The 27,437-nt window shown below is 44.6% G+C and overlaps 3 protein-coding genes across 11 annotated transcripts; 2 read left to right on the top strand and 1 right to left on the bottom strand.

The window, feature by feature from the left end:
- Nucleotides 1–72: 72 nt before the first annotated feature.
- LOC118231782 (plexin-C1-like) lies at nucleotides 73–11,779 on the top strand. 4 transcript variants are annotated; one of them, XM_035426009.1, is made up of 17 exons: nucleotides 73–1,907; nucleotides 2,383–2,508; nucleotides 2,778–2,912; nucleotides 3,004–3,104; nucleotides 3,547–3,655; nucleotides 3,741–3,909; nucleotides 4,290–4,392; nucleotides 4,502–4,595; nucleotides 4,929–4,967; nucleotides 6,754–6,887; nucleotides 7,180–7,356; nucleotides 7,914–8,016; nucleotides 8,813–8,986; nucleotides 9,375–9,548; nucleotides 9,738–9,834; nucleotides 10,207–10,297; nucleotides 11,621–11,779. In XM_035426009.1, exons 1-16 carry the CDS (start codon nucleotides 948–950, stop codon nucleotides 10,272–10,274), a joined length of 2,763 nt encoding a protein of 920 aa, XP_035281900.1. In that variant the 5' UTR covers nucleotides 73–947; the 3' UTR covers nucleotides 10,275–10,297; nucleotides 11,621–11,779. The 4 variants fall into 4 exon arrangements, with proteins under 4 accessions (XP_035281900.1, XP_035281899.1, XP_035281898.1 ...); XM_035426008.1 differs by having other exon boundaries at nucleotides 74–1,907; nucleotides 3,738–3,906; XM_035426007.1 differs by having other exon boundaries at nucleotides 74–1,907; nucleotides 3,738–3,909.
- LOC118231801 (suppressor of cytokine signaling 2-like) lies at nucleotides 10,720–16,131 on the bottom strand. Of its 3 annotated transcripts, none has more exons than XM_035426058.1 (4): nucleotides 15,104–16,131; nucleotides 14,370–14,646; nucleotides 13,394–13,423; nucleotides 10,720–13,223 (listed from the first exon to the last, which is right to left on the bottom strand). In XM_035426058.1, exons 2-4 carry the CDS (start codon nucleotides 14,494–14,496, stop codon nucleotides 12,718–12,720), a joined length of 663 nt encoding a protein of 220 aa, XP_035281949.1. In that variant the 5' UTR covers nucleotides 14,497–14,646; nucleotides 15,104–16,131; the 3' UTR covers nucleotides 10,720–12,717. The 3 variants fall into 3 exon arrangements, with proteins under 3 accessions (XP_035281949.1, XP_035281948.1, XP_035281950.1); XM_035426057.1 differs by having other exon boundaries at nucleotides 15,433–16,109; XM_035426059.1 differs by lacking the exon at nucleotides 13,394–13,423 and having other exon boundaries at nucleotides 14,370–16,107.
- On the top strand, nucleotides 13,895–27,400 carry ncaph2 (non-SMC condensin II complex, subunit H2). Of its 4 annotated transcripts, none has more exons than XM_035426022.1 (20): nucleotides 13,895–13,961; nucleotides 18,428–18,554; nucleotides 18,682–18,783; nucleotides 19,227–19,282; nucleotides 19,674–19,755; nucleotides 20,026–20,091; nucleotides 20,471–20,550; nucleotides 20,967–21,112; nucleotides 21,228–21,314; nucleotides 21,750–21,874; nucleotides 22,683–22,748; nucleotides 22,956–23,022; nucleotides 23,339–23,446; nucleotides 24,211–24,258; nucleotides 24,504–24,574; nucleotides 24,836–25,025; nucleotides 25,271–25,320; nucleotides 25,463–25,564; nucleotides 26,036–26,185; nucleotides 26,290–27,400. In XM_035426022.1, exons 1-20 carry the CDS (start codon nucleotides 13,927–13,929, stop codon nucleotides 26,431–26,433), a joined length of 1,902 nt encoding a protein of 633 aa, XP_035281913.1. In that variant the 5' UTR covers nucleotides 13,895–13,926; the 3' UTR covers nucleotides 26,434–27,400. The 4 variants fall into 4 exon arrangements, with proteins under 4 accessions (XP_035281913.1, XP_035281915.1, XP_035281916.1 ...); XM_035426024.1 differs by lacking the exon at nucleotides 13,895–13,961 and adding an exon at nucleotides 14,386–14,520; XM_035426025.1 differs by lacking the exon at nucleotides 13,895–13,961 and adding an exon at nucleotides 17,633–17,828 and having other exon boundaries at nucleotides 18,431–18,554.
- Nucleotides 27,401–27,437: the final 37 nt, after the last annotated feature.

Here is a 27,437-nt window from a genome sequence, read left to right as displayed (position 1 = left end):
TTTCAGTTGTGTCTAGTTATCCCTTCCCTCCGTGGTGTGATTGTGCATTGTGCCCTCATGTGTCTCGTTAGGGTCTTGTCTATTTAAGTTCTCTTCTTGCCTGACTTGGGTGCTGGTTCCTTGTGTTTTCGCTTGTGTTTCTCACCGAGTGTCTGCCTGTGTTCCTTCCTCTGTTTTGCCTGAGAGTTTGCCCGTGCTTGTTTTTGTCTGCCTGTTCCTGGCCTGCCTGTTTGGCTTCTTGTGATTTTTGGATTTTCTGTTTTCTGTTTTTGGGATTTGCCCTGAGAGGCATTTTTTGGTTATCTGCGTTTGTTCTTGAGTTTTTGTAATTAAAGTCTGTGAATTTCCCTTTTGGAGTTCTTGGGTTTTCTTCACTCTGCATTTGGGTCCATTCCCTCGTCAATCCGTGACAGGTACCAAAAAGAAAAAAAAGAGAAGAGAATCAGGAAAGTGGAATTTTCAAAGTATTTCTGCAACTTCTTAAAAAAAAAAAAAAAAAATCCCCTCATCCGACAAAAGCGAAAGAAAAAGAGTAAATCAATTAATTGGGATAGGGATATTGTTGGTTGGTGTCTATAGATCAATGTCTGTGTATATATAAATATATTAAAAACTCATGAAATAAATTCAGACATTGTGTAGGCTTATTTGTCTCGTTGTCATTGATTTGAAATCAGAGCAGAGGTTCCAATACTTTCGCATTTAACTGCATTTTAGAAGGAAAGCAAATAAATTTCTTCTAAAATGTGTAGATGAACAGCAACAGTCCAACAGCGCAGAAGTTCCTGAAAGGTACTAACAAAACGTGCAGATAAAAGACAGGGTTGTCGGTAATGGGGAAGTCTGAACTAACGGTATGTGTGAGCTCAGGAAAAGGACTTCAGTTCGTTTCGTTCAGTCTCCATTGCACCAGCTAAGACTCTGCGAAGGGACTCCTGCCTCTGTGAATGCACCAAATGTCTTTTCTGTATTTCTTAAAGTGGAACGACAGCATGCAGACGTTGGTCTTTTTCATTTTCCTAATCGGTCACAGTCAGTCTGACGAAAGCCAACTGTTAGATGGAAGTGTCAGTAACTTTGCTGTTGTGAACGGTACGGTTTACGTCGCCACGGATGACAAACTCTACCAGATGGACAGAAACCTTACCGTTGAAATAAGAAAGGACACGGCACAACCTAACAGGGTGCAGATGTTGGTGCCATTTGAAGAGAACAACACGTTGATCACCTGTGGAACCTATGACTGTGGGTACTGTGATGTGCTAGATTTGAAAAATATTTCAAAAACTGTACATACAGAACAAATCTCTGTAGCTTCAGTCTATCCCAATGAATCATCCCTCGGTTTCCTGGTCGACATCGGAGGGAGCACAGGTAACACATACCTTCTGTCCGGAGCGGTGCCAAAAATGCATGAGAACTGCATGTGCGATAATTTTTTCATTACTCTTAGAGACACAAATGATTTCCAGGACAGTGGAATATTCTCAGCGTCTGAAGATAAAAACACACCAGAGATCAAAAGAAGACCAGGGCAGTGGGTGGATTTGGACTTTGTGGATGGCTTCCAGTGGAAGAACCACTTTTATATATTCATTAATTTCAACATAAGGAGTCCTCAATCACGAGTTCGACTACTGACTATGAAGAGCGAAAAGAATAAGCGAGATACACTGAAATCCTTCAGAGGTACAACCCTCCAGTGCTGCGGGAGCAAATACTACACACGACTCGCCTCATCTGCAGTGGTTGGAGGTTCCCCTCTTCTTTGGGCAGGTATCTTCAAAGTCAGTGACTCGCTCGACCCGGAGAGTACAGCACTAGCCATTTTCAATATCACTCCAAGAGACTCTCCTGGAGGAGAGGATCCAGATTTTTTCATGGAATCGCGCTCTACTGAAAATAAGGTTAGTAGAAGCTATAAATTCCTGAAAACAATCATATCACGGCACTGTTATGTATGGAGGGCTAATATGGTAGGCTAAACCCACTAGGTCTAAAAATATAAGCGCATGAGCCCTGACAAAAATGTTATGTTCCTTTATTATGCATATATTTTAATGAAGTACAACAAAAACGGATCAACAGTCCCTTTAATTATTTTTTTTTACAGGATTCAAAAGAACACCACAGCAGCGATATTAATAATTGCTAGGCTATGTGGTGGGGTCTCTGTGGTAGCTATGTAGTGAGTAGCCTACATAAAAAACTACCACAGAATTCACAATGAATTTAATGAATTCACTATGAATTAATGATAAAAATTGTTATTCGGATTCACATCTTTAAGAGCCTATTGAAGGGCAGTCCCATGTCTTACACTCATGTAGCCTTATTGCTGACTCCTCTTCTATGTGCATGCCAATATAACGTTTTCTCCAGGAAGAGTCAGAAACCGTCGCACCATTGGCTGTTTACAAGTACCGGTTGATGACGTCAGTGGCCACCGTGACTGCCAGTTCCTGGCTGGTGTTCTTTATCGGGACAGCAGATGGGCAGCTAATCAAGGTCGGTGTGGCCAACAGTAATTCACAACATTTATGCGGGCATCTTTTCTAGAAGCATCTTTGGTGCGTGCATTATCATTGCTGAAAATCATCTCAAAATATTTTTGGAACATCCCAACATTGTTCCTGGAGATCAACCATCCTGTGTTTTCATTTTATCCCTAATTTGTATGCACTTGTAACAACATCAAGGTACATTTACCTATGAAACTCCACAGACCCAGCTTAGACACAAAGATGAAACACTGTGTGAAGCCTCTTTTGTTTCAGATTTCAATGGACAAGGCCATGAAACCAACCTGTCCTATCGTCCTGTACAAATCTGACGACGACCGTCCTGTGCATTCCAAAATGATTTTGGACCCCATAGATAAGAAGCACATCTACTTGGCATTGGGAAATCAGGTGCCTTATGATCACGTTTTGATCCCTTTTGTCGTGTGGTTTAAAGTTGTGCTTGTAGTAATGGGCACAGCTGACTAACTGTGTAACGCAGATGAAGCGGGTGGCCGTGGCTCAGTGCTGGAGGTACGGCAGCATGAGGGACTGCTGGTTTTCCCATGATCCCTTCTGTGGCTGGTGTTCTTCTCAGAGCAGGTCAGTCTTATCGCTCCTCCTAATTTCAATTTCATGTATTCATTTGGCAGGTGTCTCGTCGTTTTTGCGGCAGGGCACGACGCTAGCTTTAGCTTAAGCGCACCAGCGCGGTGCTCCTCCTTTGAATTACTGAAGGGCAGGTCACGACTGCACGTTTGCACTTTCTGTGTGAGGGACCTAACAGGTGTGCAGTCTCCAGTGTAAAAAGAAATGTGGACTGGTTCAGTTAAAAGAAGGACCATCTTTGGACCATGGTTTCATGTGAAATGACTAGTGGTAGCAGTAGCACTGTTATCAGAAACATTGTTGAAGGCTCAGTAATGTGTTGCTGTGCCTTTCACACATTTCCAGTCAACGTCCATCAGCGTTCACCAGCTCGCTGTGCTGCACGACCCGCCTGCCTTCACCTGTGCTCATTACTTTGCTGTCCCCGTCACCCCAGGTGCACATTTCCTGACGAGTGCCTCACGTCAGCGTGGATCTCCATTCCTGAGGGTTCGCTGCAGGAACGAATGATTTCCTTCCACGCGGAGGAAACGCCATCTCGCGAGGTAGAGGACATCACTCTGAGAGGTTTTACACCGAACTGTGCTCCACTTCGGTAAAACTAATACTGCACTTCCCTCCTCTCAGAAGGTCATATTGAATGTGACAGCTCACCTGAAGGTGGTAGCTACAGGAAGTCCCGCCTTCTCTTGCGCCTTCACCACTGAGCGTGGGGAGAGCCTGTGTGCCGGGTCTGGTGATACCGCGGCATTCCCCAGCTGCTCCTGTGTCTTCCTCAGGGACAAGTTTCCTGCAGGAGGTCAGTGGCCGTTTGTCACCATCTCCCCCTCTACCCCTCCTTCACCTCCCATCTCCCCTCTTACCCCTCCTTCACCTCCCATCTCCCCTCTTACCCCTCCTTCATCTCCCATCTCCCCTCCTACCCCTCCTTCACCCCCAGCTCCCCCTTTACCCCTTCTTCATCTTCCATCTCCCCTCTTACCCCTCCTTCACCTACCTGCCACATGTCTGGAGAACCTGGGTGCAATTCAAAGTCTCATATTGCACAATTCTGCTGGATACAAATAGTTTGCATCACAATGATGGCAAACATATCATAACATTTTACACTGGACAGCCTTTTCCCTACTGTCTCAATATGGTGCACTAAATTTTTTTAAAAAGTGTTTACTTTTGCAGGCCTGGGTGTAACAGTGAAGATCACTATTGACAACCAGATAGTCTCTGAATCCTGGAATTTGAGGAACTGCTCTCTCATCCAAGGAGGTCCCACATCTGCCCTGTTAGTGGATCTAAGTTATAATAGTTAAAAGGATAATTCACTTTCTGGGGCTTTATGATACTAATTCAGTATTACAGAAAAAATGAGCACACATTTACATTGTCCACAGGTGCTCAGAGTGTGTGGCAGCTGGCTGCTTGTGGTCTTTCACTCAACACACTTGCTCCTGGATGCCTTGGTCCTCACATGAGAGTTACACACAGGTAAGTCTCATTCCAATCTCAACATAGGTAAAACACTGACATACTATTGTCAAACTGAGGCTTTGCAACACATGCATGAATTGCCACTAGTCGGAGTAGGTGTTTGTGCACATGAGCGATTCTCCTTGGTACTACTACCCCTCATCATTAACTCAAGCTGTTCAACATTGTCTTGTGTCTATATATTGTATATTTTTCTGTTATTAGGCAACATCATGCATGTTGATTTTCAGATTATGAAAATGCTCTCACCCCTAGAGTGAGCCACTGCATCACCTAGCACATTATCTTTGCTTTGTTACATATTTTTAAATGTGATATTTCTTCCTGCAGGGTACATGTCAGAACTATCCTTCTGGACTGAATATCTCTGTAAGTTGAACTGCATTGTGTATTTTCACCCTGTTTTGAGCTGAGTTTTGATGTACTAAACACGGACTCCACAGGAAGTGAAACAGAGAATTGGCCCTTCCTGTTAAAGCCACAAAGCATTTGGAAGGATACCTGTGACAAACACGCCTGCCACAGGCCACCGAAGTGGCTTTCCTTGGGGCCCTCCAGCACAGAGACACAGGGAGAAGATGTTCAAGCAGTCCAGGTTTATTTACAAGGGTTGGCAAGATGTTACTGCCAAGGAGCAGATGTTAAAACTGTCATGACAGAGAGGTTCCCCTGTGTGGGTGGGGATGGCAGATTTAACCTGTGCGCACTGATTACCTCACTACGCACAGGTGCAGCCACCCCTGTTCCTGGGCCCAATTAGCCTGGCCAATTATCTAATTCATAACCAATCATCTAACTAGCCAGGTCTAATTAGCTTGACCCAGGGCAGGTGTGGCTGCTTAAACCAGCCATCCCCACACCACAATACCCATTACATTACATTACATTACATTACATTACATTACAGGCATTTGGCAAACGCTCTTATCCAGAGCGACGTACAACAAAGTGTATAACCATAACCAGGAACAAGTATGACGAAACCCCTAGAGAGAAGTACCAGTCCAAGTGCAAGGAACAACCGCATAGTTCAACTTGGACCCTGAAGGTTAAACTGATTAACACTAAACAACGAGAACGGCAACAACGCAGTCTATGGAAAAAATACAAACAGTAGTTAAGACATTTAATGCACCTAAGTCACCTACGAAGTCACCTACCCATGTAGAACACTGCGCTTAAAGAACAACTTTAGTTCTCTAAAAAAAATTTCCGTGCCATTTGTTCTGTTGTTGTTTCTCTGAGCCATTTTCGTCTGTGAAGATGCATTTGAAACAGTTTTCTTCCTGATCGTAAGTGGTAATCATGGTGTATTATGTGACCATCATTAATTTGAAACAGACTATACAAGCCAAAGCGTATCTAAGCCTAATGACTTCTTTGCCATATTTCTTGCAGCTTTAGTGTCAATTTTACTTACACTACATGCCAATGGTATTAGACTACCTTAATGTAGACAATATTTCAGTCAATTTAACTATCCCCCACCTCCCTCCCATCCCCCATTTGTAAAATGATTGGATAGACTTCCTGTAATTTGTTTAATTGTAATTGAAGCCAAAGGAGGCTATTTTGAGGAAATTCATGTGTAAGATAAAAATAAGTAAAACTAATCTTTGTTATTTTAGGTGAAACTTGAAAACAAATGTTTATACTTTGTTTTCTTATTCAATAAATGCACATATATTAACTGAACTATTCTCTTGCTAAGGTTTTTTAAAAACCACAGGTGGCCTAATACTTTCACTATATATAGCAAGGGTGTGGATTGCAATTATGAATGGAGCATTTGTTTTGCATACATTTTGGACATGGCGGTGTGTAATCGGGATATGATCAAGTGCATTGTGCGGATGTTGCCTTTTAATAGTTGTATTTACTCACAGTTTAATTAGATTTTAGCCATTATGCCTAACCATTACAATTTATATTTCTGGGAATGTCAACACTAGAAAGACAACTGCAACATAATTACTTCATTCCAGACTTTCTTTTCAAATCGATCTTGAAAGGTTCTTTTAAATAAAGCTTAGTTTCTGTTTAGAATGTGCTTTGCACATTTCCTATACACGAGGCAAGGAGATCACATGGTTTTATGAGGATGAGAGATGTAATTTTATGCTTAATCATAGGTGTCTGTCTCTATCCTTTCTAGGAACCAGAAATTTACTCAATAACACCAAGTGAAATATCCTTCTATGGAAAAAACTATGCAACCATCACAGGGAAAAACCTTGATCATGTGACAAAGACACGTATCCGTGGAGACATGGACTGCAATCAGATGGAGTGAGTGACACAGGTCTTTCCTTGTATTTTCTGTAGTGTCCTGAAGAATCAGAACCTGTATATTCACTGGAAAGCTTACATGTTAGTTGTCATGGTAATCAGCTTGAGATGGTTTTCATTCATTTACCTGACGTGTGGAAGACACATGATGTGATGCTCCAGTCTTTTTGGAGAATGTGATCGGCTCTCTCTCTTTGATAGTGACCTCCAATCTGACCAGTTCTTCATGCTCTGTTTCTATTGGTGTGAGTAAAAAGTGGGCGGGCCTAACCCATGTGTGTTCTACATGCAGGGTTCCATTCCACAGCCGCTCCAGTGACAGGCTGACGCTGCATGTTCCGGGTGGGAGCAAGGGCCGAATGACTGTTTGCGTAGAACTCCCGGACGGGAGGTGTTATGGGTCGGCCAAGATCACCTACAGATCCCTACCGTCCTGCACCGGGCTGTCGCGGGACTCCAGCTGGGCCAGGTGAGACCCAACCACCCCCCCGCCACCCCCCCAGTTCAGAGGCTGAATTAACCACTGTGGGCATTTATGTTTTTATTTTATTCACACACCTGTAATAGGATTTGTTAACAAGATACGCTTTCTATTATGTTTTTCCATACAGAGAGCCAGCCTGTGAAATGAAACTCTGCTGAGAAACAGGGCCTTAAGTGTTGCTTTAATGCTGCTTACCAATGTGGTGAAGTTGAAAAAAAAATTTTTTTGTGGTGTATAAGGAAGTAAAAGTACAGGCGGGCTCAAAGTGCAGAGGAAACTTTCATTTTGAGAAGTTAGAAAAGGCCACAAGAGTCGCTAGTGCCTCCTTTCTGGCACTATCCTGGACAAACCATGAAAATTACCTTTGCTTTCACGCCTACTCCTGCCTTCCATGTTCACTACTGAGTCGCTCGAGGGAATCCGTTACATCTGCAGCCAGAAAAGAGAAACTCATGGGAAAGGAAAAATAAGCTTTCTGGGTTCCCCTCTTGTGATTGGTTGTTTTTCTTTCATTTTTCTTTTTTTCTTTTTGCATTCGATAGTGGGGGGAGAGCAGTCAGTGTCCTGGGCACAAACCTGCAGTTTGTGGACGGGATAGAGCATTTGGACCCCCCACGGACGCTTGGTGTTAATTTCAGCACTTCGGTGAGGACCGCTCATCATCGTCACCCCATTACAGCCTGCTTCTCACACAGTCTTCCACTTATGGCTTTCATCGTTCTTTTACACACCCCTTTGACAAGATTTCCATATCCAGTTCCCCATCCAGCCTCATTGTCAGCCTTCACTGTACTTCTCAGATAACATTAGTTATTAGCATTGCTCAGAAATGATAAAAAAGATCATATCCTCATTCAGTGAAATACATTTCTACATTATGAATGCACACAAGTTTTGGTTCTCATGGTTAGTCATTTTCAGTGATGATAACTTCCTGTTCACGTCTGCTGTCTGTCCTGGCCCCTCGCTGGTGGAATGACCTCCCCGTGGCGGTCAGAACAGCAGAGAATCTGACTACCTTCACTCTAGTGTGTTTCTTTTGCACCTCTGCACCTTGAACTAATGCACTTGTTGTACGTCGCTCTGGATAAGCGTCTGCTAAATGCCTGTAATGTAATGTAATGTAATAACATGCCAGTCTAGTCCAGTGTGAGCTGAGATTTGGTTTCTGTCTGCATTTTCACAGCTTTTCCCTAGCTCTCCACATTCCTTCGAAGCACATTTTTGAAATGAAAATTTTATTAAAACAGGTTTTAAATTACGTAAACACTGCCATCTCACTCTTTAGTGTCTCCCAGGATTGGCCTTAATGTATCCATCTGACGTCCCACCACAACCATACAACAGTCAAAACAGAGCCAAAGCACCTGCCACATCTTTGCCACGATGACCTATCATTCTCAGCACTGTTTGCTGGTGCTTGAAATTTGTATCTTTTCAGAATCTCCAGTATTACACTCCTTCTGTTGGAACTGGAACGAGAAGAGATGTCACCGTCAGACTGAAGGTTGCAAATGAAACGATTGCATGTGCGACCCTCACCTACCACCCAGATCCAGAGTTCATCCGCTTCACTACATCACCATCCGGAGATAATTTGCGCATCACTGTTGTGGTAAAACACTATTTATTCGGTTTAAACATGTTCAGTTTAACGTCAGGATCCAGTCAGGTTTTGTCCTTTACTTTGTCCTTGTCCTTTACCATTTACACAAGTTAGACGAATTCAACAATCACTAAAACAGACTGAGTTTGTGGAGAAAAACTGTAATGCTTACTGATCGCTTGTGAGTCAAGTGAAGGACAAATACTGATTGAATGGAGGCCTATGTAAGGCAGGCTTATTAAAAAGAATCCTACCATTCAGTTTAATACAAATTTACTTTACAAAGTGAAGCAGGTTTGTGTATTGGATACAGATTAACTCAAATATGTTTTACTGCCTCTTAATGATGTTCTCCTTTTAATCAGTAAGGTTCTCTTACCCTTTTTCTGTGTTCCAGAAAAAAGTGGACAAACTGAACATATCCAGGGAGGAACTGGGTATATACGCGCTGGAGGGTGATGTAGAACACAAATGTCAGCTGGATAAAATTATACCAGGCAATTCTTCAGGGGTGGATTCCATTGACTGTAAAATTCGCAACAAGCGTGATGCCAAGATTGAGTCGGTGAAGGTAAGTCATAGTTTTTTTTTGTTGTTTTTTTTTTTTTTGCAGGAATTGTTTTTACAGAAACTTTGACCCTTGTCACATATTTTAATATTTTTCTTTTAAATCTTCCACTCACAGTAAATTGCCATTGATTTAGCAATGAAATGTTTAGAACACTTTAAGGTACATTTGTATCTGTTATGTCTGTTTCAGATATATTTGGGAAATCATCCATTTGAAGTAAAAGGGCCACATAAGAGGTCGTTCTTGATTGCATTGATCATCTGTAGCATCATTTTGATTTTTGCTGGTGAGTATTGTGAATATGCGGCAGTGATGCACTCTCTAGAAAACAAAAGATGGATGAACCATTTTCACAGAGGATTTGATTTTCCCACTTTTGCCTGGAAAACAGAAGGACCGCAGTGTTAAAAGTCAAATGACAGACTTACTGTATGAGCCTATGAGGTTGGGTCTTACATTTAACATATACAATCGTTATATCTTTTTAACTAGCCATGTCAACGACACATACAATTTATCTTATTACAGTTGCTGTTATTCTGCCTTCGCAAAGTGTTGGAAAAATTGCGTGTGTGTGAGTGTGTGCTTGTATTTGTGGGTCTATTTGTTATTTTTTGTTTGAATCTGCTGTGCTAACTATCATATGCGCTGGTGTCAGGTGCTGCGTGGATTTACCATTGCCGTGTGAACAACAGAACGAACACAGACAGAGCCACTGGATTGTGACATCAGAAAAGAAATTTGACCAGGTCAGTTGCCATGGAAATGCCACACCCTGTACTAAACCACGCATTGGCCTTGCCACTGCCTGTGACCCAGACCTTTGCTTTGTGATGGATGGCTCTCATCTCTGTGGTAACGACGACACTGTGCAGAAATAAATTAATCAAGAAATAAATATGGAAATGTATGCATATATTAATGATAAAGGAATATGGGGAAATAGGCAAATAAATGCAGAAATGCCCATTTATGTCAGATTTTATCTATCAATTTTTGTGTATATTAATTTAGAGCTTTCTTGCATATATTCATTTTTTTTATGGAGTCACATATTATTTTTAATTAAGGCACTTTTGGTCATCCATACCACATAGAACAAATATGGCAGCGAAAAGTTTTTATTTGTATCTTTTAGGAAAATTTTTGGTTTTATATTTTCATGTAATTATTTAAATGGTGTGATGGGCTGGATCATTATAGATTATGCAGTAAGTAGGGAAATTAAGGTGAAGCAGAAGTTAAACAGAAGGAACCAATTGCCCAGAAGAACTTAAGGAACATTGCTGTAGGGTTGTGGGAATTCTGTGTTTGCATGAAGTTGGGCGTAAAGAAGTTAATTTGCATAAGGATTTTGTGACAAATTTTTAAAATGCCAAACTCAATGATGTATAGGTATGGGGTATATGTCAGCTAATTTCATAGACTGAATATATATTATACCAGTTAATATTTTACTGCCAGGTACAGTGAGAAAATCACAGGTAATATTGTTTGCAGTGTATTCTGCCTTTATGCTATAATAATGTAACTTATTGTATAATTGGTGCTGAATATTGTAACCAGACACTGCCAGAATTTCAGGACAATTCTGTTCTTGCGCATAATAATCATATTTGCACAAATAATTTGCATGTCTGTTACAACGTTACTATGACTCAGATGAGACCAATGTGTAATTTTCTAAACTTGTCTAGCTAAATCCTTCAGCTCATCATTCCATTTTAAACCAGAGATATTCTAGAATGTTCTAGAGCTCTAGAATATTCTTGGGCGAGTGCATTCGGTAGAGGCAGTGTCAAACGGTCTCACGTACCGAGCTTTGCCAAGGCTCTGGTTACTCTCTGTTCGACTGCTGCACCGAATAAAGTTTCTGTCAATTAAAAAAGGGATCCAGTCAAGTGATTTTCATATCAAGGATCCATATCTGTCAAGAGCTGAAACTAACAATTAAACACCAATCACCAGGGGGTAAAAAAAACAACAAAAAAAAACCCCCCAGAGAGAAATATGATACCAGTTATAACATTTGACATTTCTCACCCATTATTATTTATTTATTTTTTTGGCAGTTGGTGGGATCACAGGCTGCATCCATCTTCAGGATAACTGGCATAACTGTACTGCAGTCATTTGCACCTGCCCTGGCATGACAGTTAGCCATGTAAAGCAAAACAGTCTAGAGACAGCAAACATTTAAAAAATCCTCAATGCTACAACATGGATGGAATTACTTTCAGAGAAGTGGGAGTAATAATTATAATTTGGCTTATAAAAAAAAAAATTCTTTTTAAAAAAAAGACCCAAAGATCTTTGAATAAATACATACAACATCCACAGAGATATATATATTTTTTAAACTTAACCATGAATTCATGTCTTTTTAGAAAGCCAAATATTATGCAATGACCCATAAATTAAGGCTATGGTGCCACCCGGTGGATATTTTATGCACAGCATAGAATTTGGTCATTTAGAGAGGATCAGAGCAAGAACTCCAATGTAGTTCATCTAAAACAGAGCTGCAGTGTGTAGAATTTCATGTCTATACATGTGTATAGCATTCAGAGTATTGCATTGGATATAACGGTTTAGAAAAATGGGCAAGATAATCAACCAGCCAAGTTACTCCCTATGCTCTGTGAATCAGTGCTAACACCATAAGGCCCAATATTTACCAAAAGCTAAAAATAATTCACAATAAATGCCAGATCTGTTGTGCTTGACAGTAGCAGGGGACAAAGAGTGTGTGTGTGTGTGTGTGGGGGGGAGCAAAAGTCATGACCTTTTATCAGAACAGTGCTGGACAGGAGTTTACTGCTACGCCACACCTTTTCTACTACTGGATTCTTTCAATAAAGTCTGTCAAGCAAGATCAGCCAGGGGGAAGAGAGGGAAGAGGGGCTCTGAATATTGCTCATGGTTAATTTCATAAATCCACTTTCAAACCTGCCTGGAAAAACATTGACCCGAATAGAATTACCATTTAAAATGGAAATAAAACAGGAAAAATGACAGGGCTTTTTTCCCCCACTCATCTTGTGTGGAACACAGTGCACACACAGGCATACCCAACAGGGGAGGCAGTCTGTCATGCAACTACGGTCCCTTGGGTCTGGGGGGGGTGGGGGGTGGGGGAGGACCGCGCCTCGCGACCTTCACGCACCCGTCACACGTGGTACGCGTAATCCGTCAGGTAGTCCCGGAGCCTGCCGGGCAGGGGCAGGTCTCGCACCCGCGCGCTGGCCCTGTTGATGGACACGCGGCAGAGGTGCTGCAGGGAGGGCACGGCCGCGTAGACGGGCGTGGTCATGAGCAGCCGCACGGCGCCGTTGGGCGGGGCCGGGGACGGGGACGGGGACGGGGAGGGGGAGGGGGAGGGCTTGGCGGCGGCGGTGCCCCCGCCCAAGGTCCGGGACAGGAGGACGTAGTGTTCCACCAGGTGCACCACGCTGTCGAAGCGCTTCAGCTGCGGGTTCATCAGCAGCACCGAGTCCAGCTTGAACTGGCCGTCTCGGTACTCGATGCGCAGGTTGGTGGGGCCCGCGGAGGTGACGGCCGAGATGGTGAAGAGGTAGTCCCGTTGGGAGCTGTCCCGCAACAGGAACGTGCCCTCGGGCGTGTTCTGGAGGATCCGCTTGGCTTCATTGGCCGTCAGGCGGCCCCAGTACCAACCTGCCCAATCAGAGACACGCAAACGGACCTCAGTTGAGTGAGCTGGCACCGCAAGAATCTCGACTAGCATCTTAGCCTAAAAAGTGTGCCCTTTCATTCTCATCTCTGCCATTGTCAGCAAGCACAGTGCACTTGAAGGTCTTAGCTCTACAGCTCCATCCATGGCTCACCTGTACTCTTCAGAGTTGGTTCATACTTCGCTTAGGAGAAGAAGAAAAATATTCTAGAACACAGTTACAGGTAACTTTCTAGAACAAACCACAAAAATAAAAATAAATGGAAGAGGAAAAAAAAAAAGAAAAAGAAAAAAACCCATCACAATTCTCCTAAAAATCTATTTCTCAATCAGAGGATGGAGTAGGGCTGCCAAACCCTGTTCCTGCAGATCCACTGTCCTGTAGGTTTTCAATCCAACCATAGCAAAGCACACATCATGCAACAGATAGAGATCTTAACTTGCTAATTAGCAGAATCAGGTGTGCCAAATTAGGACAAATGAAATGAACACCTATAGGATGGTAGATCTCCAGGAAAAGCGTTGGGCAGCCTTTAAGTCACAGGTGTCAAACTCCTGTCCTGGACGGCTGGTCTGCTGGTTTTTGGGGTGTTCTCACCACACACATTTCATTTTAATTTCAACCTCCCCAGTAATCTTGGACAATTCGGAAGTGAACCTGGTACGATTGCAATACTGGTTCAAAAAATGGACCAGCAAAGGGATGCTCAAAAATTGCCCAGGTACACTGCTCTAGCGTCACATTTCCATTCAGTTATTTTCCAAAAAACAATCTTTACCAATATGATCTGCATGCCATGTAAATGCCCATGGGTAGCCTAAATACAATTACCCTGCTAAGTGAGTCTAAGAAAGTATGTTGCCGTCTTACATTGACAGTAGCTTAAGTAAATTTGAAATGGACAGGGAATGCTTACAATGTAGATATAATGAACTGCAGTCCAAAGAACCGGACAAGAGTGCATAATTCCTCTTTTATATAGCCCAGGATATGAAACATGCGACTGACGCAGGATATCAAGCGAAGCGACGTAACTTCACAAACATCCGTTTTCTCGGGCGGTGGTGACCTCGAGGGCACACACTGGTCAATCACATCCCCCTAAAAGAGGCCTTCTTTTGAGCCGTACCTGTCTTTTTCAGATCCCTCACCGCGGCAGCGATTCTGTTATGATCGGAATCTACCACTCCAGATTCGGTCTCTGATCCCCTCTCGTTCTCGATCGTTTCAGCGGAGTCGGAGGAATGGCAGGTCATTTGAGAAGTCCCAGGAGCAGGCAGGTATACATTCAAAGAGGGGTGCGGTTTTTGTCGAGGCGTGCGCAAAAACAGCACAACTCCAGTAGCAATTAAAGAATTTGTATGTTCACCACAATTTTACCGAAGAACGCGTGAGCGCTTTTCCACCTGAAACAAAGCAATGCTTAATTTTAATGTTCAGCGTTGACTTCATGAACCTGTAAAGCTATCCGTAAACTAACGTTCGAATGCATTTATTCGGTTACGGCAGTAGCTGTCACCAACAGACTACTGTAGCCATTAAACCTTGACACTATAGCATCACAGAACAAGAATTACGAACGAGTTGTTAGCTATATACACAACGCAGGTCGGTATAGTCTACGTGAAAACAGTCGAAACGGCGCATTGAACGAAGCTGAAACTTTTGCAGCGCAGGAAAGTAGGCTACTATTATCAGACTATGATCATCTTGTTGATTTTACTCAACTAGCCATTGATAGCCAACTGAAAGTTCACCAGTTGTGCTATAAAATACAGATAAGATCAATTAAAATCGTGTAATTCAATTCAATAACGAAAAGGGTAGCTCTATTTAGCTAGCTGACTTTTGCGAAATCCAAACCTTTTATTGGGCTACACTAGAGCTGTCCAATCTTATTCGAAGGGGCCGGTGTGGGTGCAGGTTTTTGCTTTAGCCCAGTACTATCGAAACACTCGATTCAATTATTTAACACCCGTGGTCTACCAACGGTCTTAGTGTTGGGCTAAAACAAAAACCTGCACCCACACCATAAGTTACCTTTTCGGATAAGATTGGGCACCTCTGGGCTACACATCGTCAGCCATTTATAAACGGATAACAAGTTGACAAACATTTATAAAAAATAAAAAAAAGAACTTCACGGTGAACACAAGCTTATAAATGAGTGGCAACAGGTTAAGGTTACTTACCTGAGAGAACTTAGTGTAATATTAAAAAATCTATTTAAAATAACTGAAATAATTCATATTAACGTCAGATTATAGGCGCTGACTTCGAACCATGCTGGGATCGGAAATGAACGCAATCGAATCAAACAGCCATTGCCCGTAGTTAAAGCTTAGTATAGAACACGAACATGACAACCGCATTGCCACCTTCTTGGACGGTGTAGCCAAGCGCTCGTTAGTTATAGAAGTAGCCAAATTAACTATTATAACAATATAGGGTAGAACGCGTGTGTTGATACAGCTATACAAGTTACATGCCACCTATAAACTTGTAAAACGACATGTCTAGGATAGCTAGCAAGCTAATTAGCTTACAAAGTCCTGCTCCTTTAAGCTAACCCCCATATATTTAGAGATCGATTTCCAGGATTTCACTGAGCCAAATATACAGGAAGCCAAATATCCACGATGATATGTACCGTCCTAAATGTTACAATAAAATGTTAACTGCAGGCTGTATGTATCTTTAGAAAGCAGCGACAATGCCAGAGTCTTTTTACACGATGCAGGTACAGTCTGTTCCAATTGGCTCGCTCGTGTATATGCGTTTTGAAACGACTTGGCTCCGTCCAGAACAAACAGTTGATACATACGAAAGGCCGATTTCCAGGAACTTTCCATGAATCATACCACGTGACAAACAAAATAATGTTTCTTAAGGTGGTTTCACATATTCCTTAATGCTTGTTGTATCGTGCGGTCAAACGGTTTGCTACTGTCGAGCGGTATCGTAAGTATTTCCCAAAGTATTTGGCTACACATTTGTGAACGTGATTATTAGTTAATCGAAAGTAAACTAAATAAACAATTTCTGTTATTATTTTAATGAACACTACAACATTTCCCCCCAATATGTATTCTGTGAAAATATACGTCCTTAAAATTAAAGGCAACACAGGTGAACTCGGGGCTTCGGGCACGGCAAATTGTATTTCCTCGAGAAACTAATGTACGGCAGGTAACCGCTAAAATAAAGGAAACAACAATCATAATATCACTCTGTCAGGATCTTAATGAAATTTCCGGCTCACGCCCTACCCTTACACTGATATTTGCAGTCAACTGATTCCGAGTTGCATTTCGAACAAGTGCACGGACATCACGGTAGTGGAATATGTGCCACTGTTTCAAAACCTCAGCCAGCGATGAAAACATGGATGCAACGTGCATTCACACCTGCCGTGTCCGGTGGAAGAAAAACATTTTATGAATCGACCCGACAGTTATCTGCGCCTCGCTGGCCCTATCCCCCGTGTAGGGTGTACATTATGCGAAGTCGTGTTGGGAGATCTTTGGGATGTAGGCTGCCTGTTCCACTTGTATGGCGCTATCCTATGCCAATATATCATACGACCATCTAGCCTCGGAACAAGCTGTACACTATTCAGCATCTTATAAACTCGCAGATGGCAAGCTGACAAAAGTTTTCACAATTGATACGTAACGGTAATAAACAGAAAAATGAATGGAGTTACATTAATATATAGACAGTGTCACATTGGAACAAAAAACAATTAATTGGAAGCAACGTTAACATTATCAGGCGAAATTGGACATTTCGAGACACACTAGACGCGATCCCCAGCGACCTTATTAACACAGAATTGAGACACCTAAGAAGGCTTTTCCCCCCTGATGATTCTGCTTTTTTAATTTTTGTTTCCTTGCAGGGTTGCCACGTTTTTAAAGCCATATCACCAATGTAATTACAAATGATTATATTCATGTTGGTTTAATTATAATTCAATGGCTGTACTGTGCTAATTATGATTTATTGAAGCAATTCTGGTTTAGTGCATTTGACAAGCATACAGTAGCAATACGTCAGCTGGGAATCAGGCACATTACCTCTCAATACTCTTAGACCTGGTGGTAATTCAATGCTACACTGCCACACAGACTAAAAACACTTTAATCTTAATAGAAGTCACGTTCATTTTTGCAAGGTATATTTTTTGTAATACTGCTTTTGCTTTATATATCTGGGGAGAGGAGATACTTCATCTCTGTGTGTAACAAAAATAGCATAAACAAAATGATTATTTAACTGAATGACAATGCATGCGCGTTAGGTTTAGTAGAAGAATACAATCTGGTTACAACCTTCGGATACCATTCTACACTGACTTCGATTAAAACTGTTTTGTTTCTCTGTTCTTCTTTGGCTATCCTCGCAGTCAGCGTTGCGTTAAACGTCACATTTACGTCAACCCGTACGTTACGCACGCGGGAAAAACAAAAAAATGGCATGTACGCGGTTCTTTTGAATGATGTGCTTCATGAAGTTTACTTGATCAAAAGCTAAAATATCAGATTTACAATCACCAAATGCATTTAAACTCAGAGTTCCTGTGAAGGTAAGATGTTTTAATTTTATCACAACCAATTCTGTCATCAAGGTAGCCAGCGCTCATTTAGAAGGATTACAGAATTAGCTAGCCGCTAGCTAATTTAACAAGCCTCTTCTTCTAGCATTCAACGATATACTCTGGCGAGTTTAATGTTTTCACATCGAGCCAATTTAGTAAATGTTAGTATATAACTGCTTTTTGCACTGTGTAACTATACGGAAATTATTACTGGCTACTTTGGTGCTTACTCAGTAATATCGAGCTAACCGGTTCAGCTAGCGCCATAATAAAAACAACAACCTTAGTTTTAGCCAAGGATGCTAGCGCCAGGTATCCGTAGTTAGCTAGCTAGACTAACCACCTTTCTAAGGTAATTTGTCAGTTTATTAAAACTGGTTAGCGAACTACCTTTCAAACAATACTTTTAAAGTCGGTTTAGTCTAACTCTGCTAGACAGAAAGCAATTTCTTAGTTGGCAAACTAACCCAAAACAAAAACATATAACTTGTTAGCTAGCTAGTTAACTTATTTGATTTATTGCTATAGCGTACTAACATATACGGGAACACCCAGCCATTTAACTTAGCTAATATTTGTTTCCACAGCAGTTTTGAAAGAATCGCCATGGATGCCGCCGAAACTCGTTTCACTCACCTGCTGCAACCAATTCGGGACCTCACCAAAAACTGGGAGGTTGACGTAGCCTCGCAGCTTGGGGAGTACCTGGACGAGGTACCTGGATTAGAGGAGATAGTGTTTCCCCCCCTTATTTACAACCTACAATGAGCTATGCAGACATTACATCTAGTAAAGTAGCCGAATTTTTTTGCATTGCCTTTTGTTACCTTTTGTGTTGCAGCTGGACCAGATCTGTATATCATTTGATGGAGGAAAAACCACAATGAATTTTGCAGAGGCTGCACTGCTCATCCAAGGCTCAGCATGTATCTACAGCAAGAAGGTGAGAGTCGATGAAGTAATTTGATATCGCCACCAAGCAGGTTTTTTGTAGTAAAGATGTGGTGTTTCTGCTCATTATATTTAGCCATATGTGAGCTCACAGACCTGTAACTTACTCCATGTGGTGAATGCGCATCAGACTGAATAAATGTGCGTGCTTTGTTGCTCCAACATTGAAATAATTTGCTAGATAGAGAAATTTATAGAGGCACTGTCCAAATTTTTTTTCCGCAAAGTTCTGTTCAATTGGCACACTGCGCTTGTAGTTTATAATGGCTCGAATATTCCACATATTGACCTGGCTTAGTTAATTAGCCACACTGTATGTGTTTTTTATGCCAACACATGTACCAACAACATTCCTGACTGAAAGAAACCCTGGTTAATGTAGTAGTCTTATGATTTTATGATCAATTTCTTTATTTAATTTATTGTTTGGGGCAGGTGGAGTACCTGTATTCATTGGTCTACCAAGCTCTGGACTTCATTTCCAACAAAAAGTAAGATGACACTTAAACAGTTTGTTTCTTTCCATGTTCTGATTGTTTTTCCATGTTTAGTATGTTTTTGTTATCTTGAATCAACTCATTTAAAAGAAGAATTAAGTACAAATTCTTCCTGGAAAGGTATTTATGGGTAATCTTCCCCCCACCTTCATATCTGGTAAAGTCAACTGATGACGCATCTTTCAAAGAATACTGTGGATTTTCACGACATGGAGAATCTATTAATTGCCGTGGCAGCGTTGTTGTTGTATTTTCTGAGAAGATCAGTCGCGAGTAAAAGTGGTTTTGTATTGAAGCTGCAATAGAGAGAATACCAAGGACGACTGAAATGCCGCAACTGCATGCTTGCGTTCGTGAAACGGCGTCTGTGAAACTGTTTTAACAGGCGCGACAAACAGCCAACGTCAATCGAAGAAGACGGCCGGGACAAGGATGCCACCTTTCGCAGCAAAAAAGATGAAGTGGGGGTAAGGATATAACATAACAAAATGACGAAAGCGGGTAAAACTGATTACCTACAGACTAGACAGTATCTAACACCGTATCAGGCCCCAGAGTTTCTGCCTCTGCTACGTGACCTGTCAGGCTATCCCACACAGGCTGGGGAGTCGCAGCCAGAAAACCCCTCCTCCCTTTGAGTCGCCGCACGCGTTGGGTGGGGTTTGGGCGAGCGATGCTCTTCCTGTCGTTTAACGGTCATACTTAAGACACCCTTTCTCTCTCTCTTCTGCCCGTAGTTTCTCACGCTGGACGACTTCACTGGGAACGCCTCAAACATAGAGCTGAGACACGATGACGCCAAGGTGAGGCTCCGCCTCTCCCCTCAGTCGCCTTCCAGAGTGTGTGCTGGCAACTTTAGTGTTGACTGCTGCATTCTGCATTATTTGCAAAAATATGTCCCGCAGAACGGGTGCATTTATGTTATGCATTTATGTAAAATATTGTTGTATATATTGTTTTTTTTTTTTGGAAATGTTAACATCCCTAAAACTTTAGTGAAACTATCAAGTGTTTTAAGCTGGAAATTACTTGCATTGTATGATGCCTGATTTTGCTCTGGGACTTGGTGTTATCACTGACTGCAGTGCAGCGCGATGGCAGTAAATGACAATGTGACCCCAAGTGTCTGCTGTGTTGTGTGTGATCTGTGGGGCTCTCCCCGGTCCTGTTTGTTCTCCTCAGGGTTTGGAGATTGTACCCCTCACTCCAGAGCCTCTGATTCCTGTGGAAGAGGAGGAGAAGAAGAAGAACCCCCTACACAGGTAAAAGAGTGAATAAAAGGAGGGAAAAAAACACTCCTTTTGAAATGGAAATCTCTTTCTAAATTGAGGTCACCCACTGGTGAGGGACCTGCTTTCTAGACCAAGTATGTTCTCAGGTGGAGCCAAACTTCTTCTGAACAGCACTTCTGTGCTGAGATGGCAATAACTGATTCTATGACTGATGTTCAAAATCGAGCTAAAGCAAGCACTCTGAGTGCGTTATGTGAAATCCACAATCGGAAGCATGCACAGACTTATGGGAACATCAGTGGTATATCCTAGGGATTTCACGTGTAGTAAAATGATTGTTTTTGGTTTTAGCTTGTTGGGAAACTTTTGTTGAATGATAAGGATTTGTGTGTGTGTGTGTGTGTGTGTGTGTGTGTACACGTGTGTGTGTGTGTGCGTGCGCGCAGCCATAAAGGAGAGGTCCTGGCAAGCTGCAGGGATTTCCGGATGAATAACTTCACCCCCCACGCCAACGGCATCATCCGCCTGGAGCTGACTTCTACTCCGTCGCAGTTTGTGATGGACGTCCGCACGTACATGCAGAATATCTCTGGTAAAGATGAGCTCCCCCCCGCGTCTGCAGCTCTCCTGCGTTCCGCGTGCTGAGCCCAGCCTCTCTGCAGTGACCGGGAACACACGTCTGTTACTGTCTCTGTCTCTGTCTTCAGCGTTGGTCGAAGGCCCCAGTGTCAATCATGAAGACTCCAATCCCCAGAATGCCCTGCTGCCACTGCTCAACCTGTCCGAAGCTCCCGGTAAGGAATTAATTTGTTCATTTATTCCTTCGTTTGCTGCGCGACACAGTGAATTAAACGCAACAGGGCTCTACGCTAACATTTCTTTTCAAGGAACACACTCATGCGCTCCTCCTAAGTTAAAAAATTTAGGAGCACATTAATGCATCCACATTGGTACACATGCTCCCAAATTGTTTATCCAGTTAGCACACACATTTTCTGGAACGGGAGCCCTGTAGAGCCTTATGTCGAGTTAGGACAATCTGTGTTAGTTCGGCTGCTTTGCCCTCCCCTGTCCGTGGACCAGATCTTTGACTGCTGATGAGAGTATGGAATGGCCCGAGGTGCCACCGGCAGTGAAACACGGTCCTTTGCGGAGTGTGATTGTGGTAGACCCGACCGTACGGTGCTGGAGGTTTCCTGTTGAGCGGTCCGCTTGTGCTCTGTGTCCAGAAGGGCGGAGTGCGATGGCGGGGGACGCTGGCGATGGGGACGCGTTTGAGGCCTTCCCGCCGCTGGAGGGGGACGAGGGCATGGACGTGGACCCCTTGACTGACGAGCATGTCTGCAGGCACCAGGTATGCCCCGTTCCCCCCTTCCCGCTGCAGAAGAGAGGCGAGGCTACGGTGGCCTGTGAGGCTTACCCTAGCACAGTCATCATGGTCTGTCAGTGGCAGTTCATGTCTTTTCAATATCAGAGGTTGGGCTGGACATTATACCACAATGAGAATGATCTGATATAATAATGTTCATCGCCACCTTGTGGTGTGATTCTTTAATTACACCTGATGCGCTTGTGAACATCCCAACTGAGTCAAATGCTTCTGGGGAAAAAAGGTCACCACTGTTATCTATTGGGTGTTGATAAGACAGCCAATCAATTGGCAACAGCCAAGGTCGTACATCATCACCGTGTGATCATGCCATTTGTTTTTTGTCAATCGCATAGGAGCTGCAAGGCCTTGCTGCTGATTGGCTGTCTTGACAGCACCCGATAGATAACTGGTGATGTTTTTCCCGGTAGTATTTCACTCTGCCCCTGAGGTTTGCATGTTTACTATCGCACCAGGTATAATTAAGGTGGGAAAATACGAAAAGAAAGGCAAAACACCACAGGGTGGCGATGGTTGTTATGGAAGGTGGTAATTATCGTTGCGGTATATCACCCTGCCTGAATTAGGTGTGTGTGTGTGTGCGTGCGGGCATGTGTGTGTCTGTGTCTGTGTGTGTGTACGTGTGTGAGGGAGTCTGTGTGTGTGTGAGTGTTGCGTGCGTCCGTGCATGTGTGTGTGTGCGTCCGTGCATGAGCGTGTGTGTGTGTGTGTGTGTGTGTGTGCGTGCGCAGGTGTGTGTCTGCGTGTAATGAGTCTCTCCTTCTCCGTTCAGGCTCCCAGTGAAAGGCGGATGCTGAGGGAGAGGCCCGCTCTGCAGCCTGAACCTGAGGAGAAGAAGGTACCGTCACTAATCCCATAAGGACAGCGCCGTAGTTTCAGCCCCTCGCTGGGTATATAATAACCTGCTGCAGCGTAGCGGTGCTGAGGGGTTTGCTCTGGTTGTTTTCTGTGTCGGTCGATGCCGCCACGTTCGTCTCCCGCCACAACTTGTGATCTTCTCTTCCACCGCGGCCTTTGGCTCCTGTGTCACCGATTGGCTGAATAGGACATCCCGGACCCCTGGAGGTGCCACAATCCCTTCTCCACTTCGGAGGACAAGCCGCTCAAGACCGGTGAGAGGCACAGCACGTTTTACCTCCATTTTATTTTGACGCAATTGAAGTCTTATTCTTATGAATGGACCGGTACGACGAGGACCGCAGTGGAAATAAGTCGTCATGACTTTGTGTCTCGTTCTTTTGATAACTTCACTGTGTATGTGGTTGTTGCCTGTGGGCTGCCGTCCCTATGTACATTTTGAAATACGGCCCTGCCTAAGAGTAACTGGCCAAACCGAGCTCTGCATTGGGCCCTTTGAGCTGACGGCCAGTGCTTGTAAGGGTGCAGCCTGTGTGATACGGAGCGCGTTCTGTGTGGTTCCCCCGACAGGGAAGCACTTCACCATCCCTCCGAGCGTACAGGAAGTGACTGGGAACAAGAGGAAGAGGAGAGGCACCGTTAAACTTCAGGACTTCATGGACTGGTTCACCGGGATCTGTGAGTACTGAGGGACCCGGAGAGGACTGTGCTGTGAGTACACAGACTGTGCTGTGTATCCCCAGAGGTCTGTGCTGTGAGTACACAGACTGTGCTGTGCATCCCCAGAGGACTGTGCTGTGAGCGCATGGTGTGCCGTTGGGAGCGCAGTGCTGCGCTGCGCTGCGTACGGTGCGTTTACGTGGCTGAACCGTGCCGCTGTTACTCGCCTGGGCTGTATGGCCGACTGGCCGCTGTCGTTCTCAGCAGCCTGGAGTTTGGAGGCACTTTAGATATACAGATTTCAGAGTTCCTACTAGTCCTAGGAAACACAGAATTTTTGTTTTAATGCAGCTTCCTAGCCACGGAAAAGTCATGGAAAGTGGGAGAAAATTGCCTAAGTGTCCTGGAGAACAATTGGTTATCCTGGAAAATTTTTTTAGGGTAACAGGCCAAAACCACAGGACTGCCCCCGGTCTGCGATTTTAATCCTTCCCTCTGTATTTTACTCATGTTGGTCACATAAAATGTCAGGTTTTACTCGCTGGGGTTCCAGCGCCTGCTTTTGAGAGCGATGCAGCTGAATTAAGGTTCGGGTTCGGACAATTCGGTGTTTGTTCCCGTCTTTATTTCGTCACTCTTGCTACTCAACAGTCGACCTCCTTTACCTTCCTTGAGGCGATTTGTGTGCGTTGAATTATTAACCGTTTCCTCTGTGAGGCGTCTTTGTGTTGGTTTCTTTAAACCGAGCAGAAATAGCCTGACTGGAGTCCTTCTGTCTGCAGTGTCTGAGAGGCCCAGCCGGAAGGCCAGGAAGGGACCCACTTTCGCAGGTAACTAAGGGCTTCCTTTGGATGGTGAATTCTTATTACCCAGGCCCTGGCTTGTTTCATGCTGTAATTACGTATAGTAAATTAAAATAATTAGATAATTCGTGATGATTTATTTGAGACGCATTCCCTGTCCCAATGCTGAGCGCGGCTTGCCGTTCGTCCCTGCTCTGGACGTGGTTTTTACTGACGTGCTCTGCTCCCTCCCCACTTCCCGGCCGTCCCCTTCGATGGGCGTGTGCTCTCAGATCTGGAGGCTCTGTACTGGAACAACGTCAGAGAGAAGCAAAAGTGTCAGAAGAAGATCCAGCGGCGAGCGGTGAGGGCATTGGGGGGGCGGGGCGGGGCGGGCATACTCGCACATTCATCGGAGAAGGGTGGGGTGGGTGGGGGTGCAAAATGCCTGCGTGTAGATCTGTACACTGCTCTTAAATGGATATAAAAAAACTAGATACTACGTCATTTGGGAGTCCTTCTGCTAGTGCCTGGAGTGCTCGTAACGTTCACCACATTGTATCGCCGTGGCGATAAAAGCACTGCGGTCCGTTTCTCACGGAATCTGTGCGCACGGCGCTCTCAGGGCGTCCTGTCCAGCGACGTCCCGCAGCGGAGGAACTGGGATCTGGGGGGTCCCGAAGTGGAGAGGGAGGGCGAGGAGCCCGACGACTTCCAGGACCCCGACGGGGGAGGGGACGAGTTCTCGGACCAGGAGAACGTGGCGGACGAGGCCCCGGCGCAGCTCCCGGACGACCAGGACCTGGTGATCACAGGTGATTAGCCTTGGCCGGCGTGGCTAGGACCTTATTCTACAGTACAACCACACGCTTCCCTTTAATTATTCATGAGTGGGCGTGTCTCGCGCTACATATGTGGGCAGGATCTCGGCTGGTATTCCGGGTGTAAGCCAAGTGATACGTAATTACTTGTATAAATTGATTTAGCTTGGTGTTTTCTTGACGTTGAGGAGTTTAATTTTTCCTGATTTTAACCGTGTTGCGTACGTGCGTTCTTTCAGCATCACAGACCGAGAGGATGTCCTACGAGGACCTGGTGAAGAAGAGCGTGGTACGTGCCGCCCCAGCGCCGTCACCGAGATTCCGTAGCGTAGCGTAGCATAGCGTAGCATAGCGTAGCGGCACGGTGAGACGGTCTCACTGGAGCGCCTCCTGCTGACGGCCGCCGGCCGCGGCGGTTCTCTTCCTTTCAGGAGCTGTTCCTGGTGAACTCGCAGAAGTACGCGCAGGAGACGGTGCTGTCGCGGCGCATGAAGGACTGGGAGGAGAAGATGGGCCCCCAGCTCACCGCGCAGGTGCCGTAACCGCCAGTGCCACCACGGCGACGCGTTTAAAAAAAAAAAAACACCTTCATCCGCGAGCAGCGACGCGCTTCAGGCCCCTTCACCCGCGAGCAGTGGGGTGATTTTACCCGCCAGTTTAAAGTTAAATATTAAATATTTTAAAATATTTAAATGTTTGGTCTTGCGCACAGGAAGGCTACTTCAACACTTAATGTGTTAAAAAGTTCATCTATCCGAGAGTGGCTGGCCTGCTCGTACATATTCATAAAGGAAATGGTGTTTAGACATGGCGGTTAGGCCTTATCCCAGTTTCTGGGGTGAGTATGTCTCCCATCCCGGGACTCCAGCCCGTTGTTGTCGCCTGGCCCCACTAGTAGCAGTGAATGAAAGTGAACACATTCTCGTGTGCTTGTGTGCTTGCTCTGTGGGTTGACAATGCTCCATGGAACACCACCGCTCACATCTCCACGCCGTTGCCCTCAGGAGGAAAGGCTGGCCTTCGACATCCACGACTACGGGAACAAGATCATGGACGCGTTCGGTGACGTCATGGAGAGGCGGAGCTTCGCCTCCATCGTCCGGGGGAAGGAGAGCCACGAGGTGTGCCGATACATGCTGGCCTCGCTGCAGCTGGTGAGTTTCTCAGAGACCGATGATGACGACGGCGGCGGCGGCGAACGCCTCTGCCCTTCGCTCGAAGACGCGCTCTGACGTCCTCTCTACCCTTTGTCCCGAAGGCCAACGACTACACGGTGGAGATCCACAAACGGGACGCGCTCGAGGAGGCCATCGACACCATGGAGCTGACCCTGCTCACCAAACAAAAAGCCCACGAGCGCTTCAAGACCTACACCGCCCCGTCCATCTCCGGCGACCGCTGAGCCAGCATCGCCCCCCCTCCCGCGCCTCCCCCTCCTACCCCCTCCCCCCTCATAGTCTAAAAACCCTGCAGTAACTCCAGGTCTAAACTAATGGGGAAACGCGTCACGAGCGAGCTGTGATGTCATGACGCTGATCTCATCACCGCTTGTGCTGATCGCTGATCCTCGGTCAGCCAGCGACCAGTCCCTCAGGGGTTCCATTATACAGCGGTGACCTCACTCCTCCGCTGCGTCTCCTCCGCTGCGTCTCCTCCGCTGCGTCTCCTCCGCTGCGTCTCCTCTGCTGCGTCTCCTCCACTGCGTCTCCTCCGCTGATCTCCAGTCTCCTCCCGGCTGCTGTGTGTCAGCTGTAAGCCCCAGCTCTGTGTTGTGAGGAGAGCAGGGAGCGTTTATTTCCCGTTTTCTGCTACTTTCCTCCTAATCGGTGGTAGCCCAATCATGTGCAAGGTTGAGAGTATGCAGCTTTTCATTCCGACCAACCGCTTCACCGGCTGATCTCTCTAGGTCCCGCCCCTCTGGCTGAAGGTGTGTTAATTGGTGATATCAGCAACTGTGATTGTGATTGGTTGGAATGGAAAATCTGCATACTCTTGCCTCTCCATGGCACATGATTGGGCGCCACTGTTCTTAATTATTTAAAATGGGTGTCTGAAAACTGATGTGTCTCATATCTCCTGTGGATGTTTGGACTCGTGCTGGAAGTTGGTGGTGCTGGAAAACGTATAATATACATGTATATGTGTAGTGTAGGAATTTTACTGCCCCCCCCCCCCCCAAACCCCAATATTAAATAACAGGGGAAAAAAATATTCATATAATTACAATCATATGTAAATTTTATTTCATGAGTAAAAAATAATGGGAATATTTTTAACGGGTGCGATTAAGACCCACCAGTGTATATTGCAGGGGTGGAGCTGCTGTACGTCTCCAAGCCCTTCAAATAAACTAGTTTTGGTGACATGTCTCTCTTGTCTGTATACTTGACTTCTGTATACTCTGGT

The sequence above is a fragment of the Anguilla anguilla genome, chromosome 7 (genome assembly GCF_013347855.1).
Source record: "Anguilla anguilla isolate fAngAng1 chromosome 7, fAngAng1.pri, whole genome shotgun sequence".
NCBI classification, from domain to species: Eukaryota; Metazoa; Chordata; class Actinopteri; order Anguilliformes; family Anguillidae; genus Anguilla; species Anguilla anguilla.
Note: the sequence above shows the minus strand (reverse complement) of the source record. Positions and strands in the feature narration are given on the sequence as shown.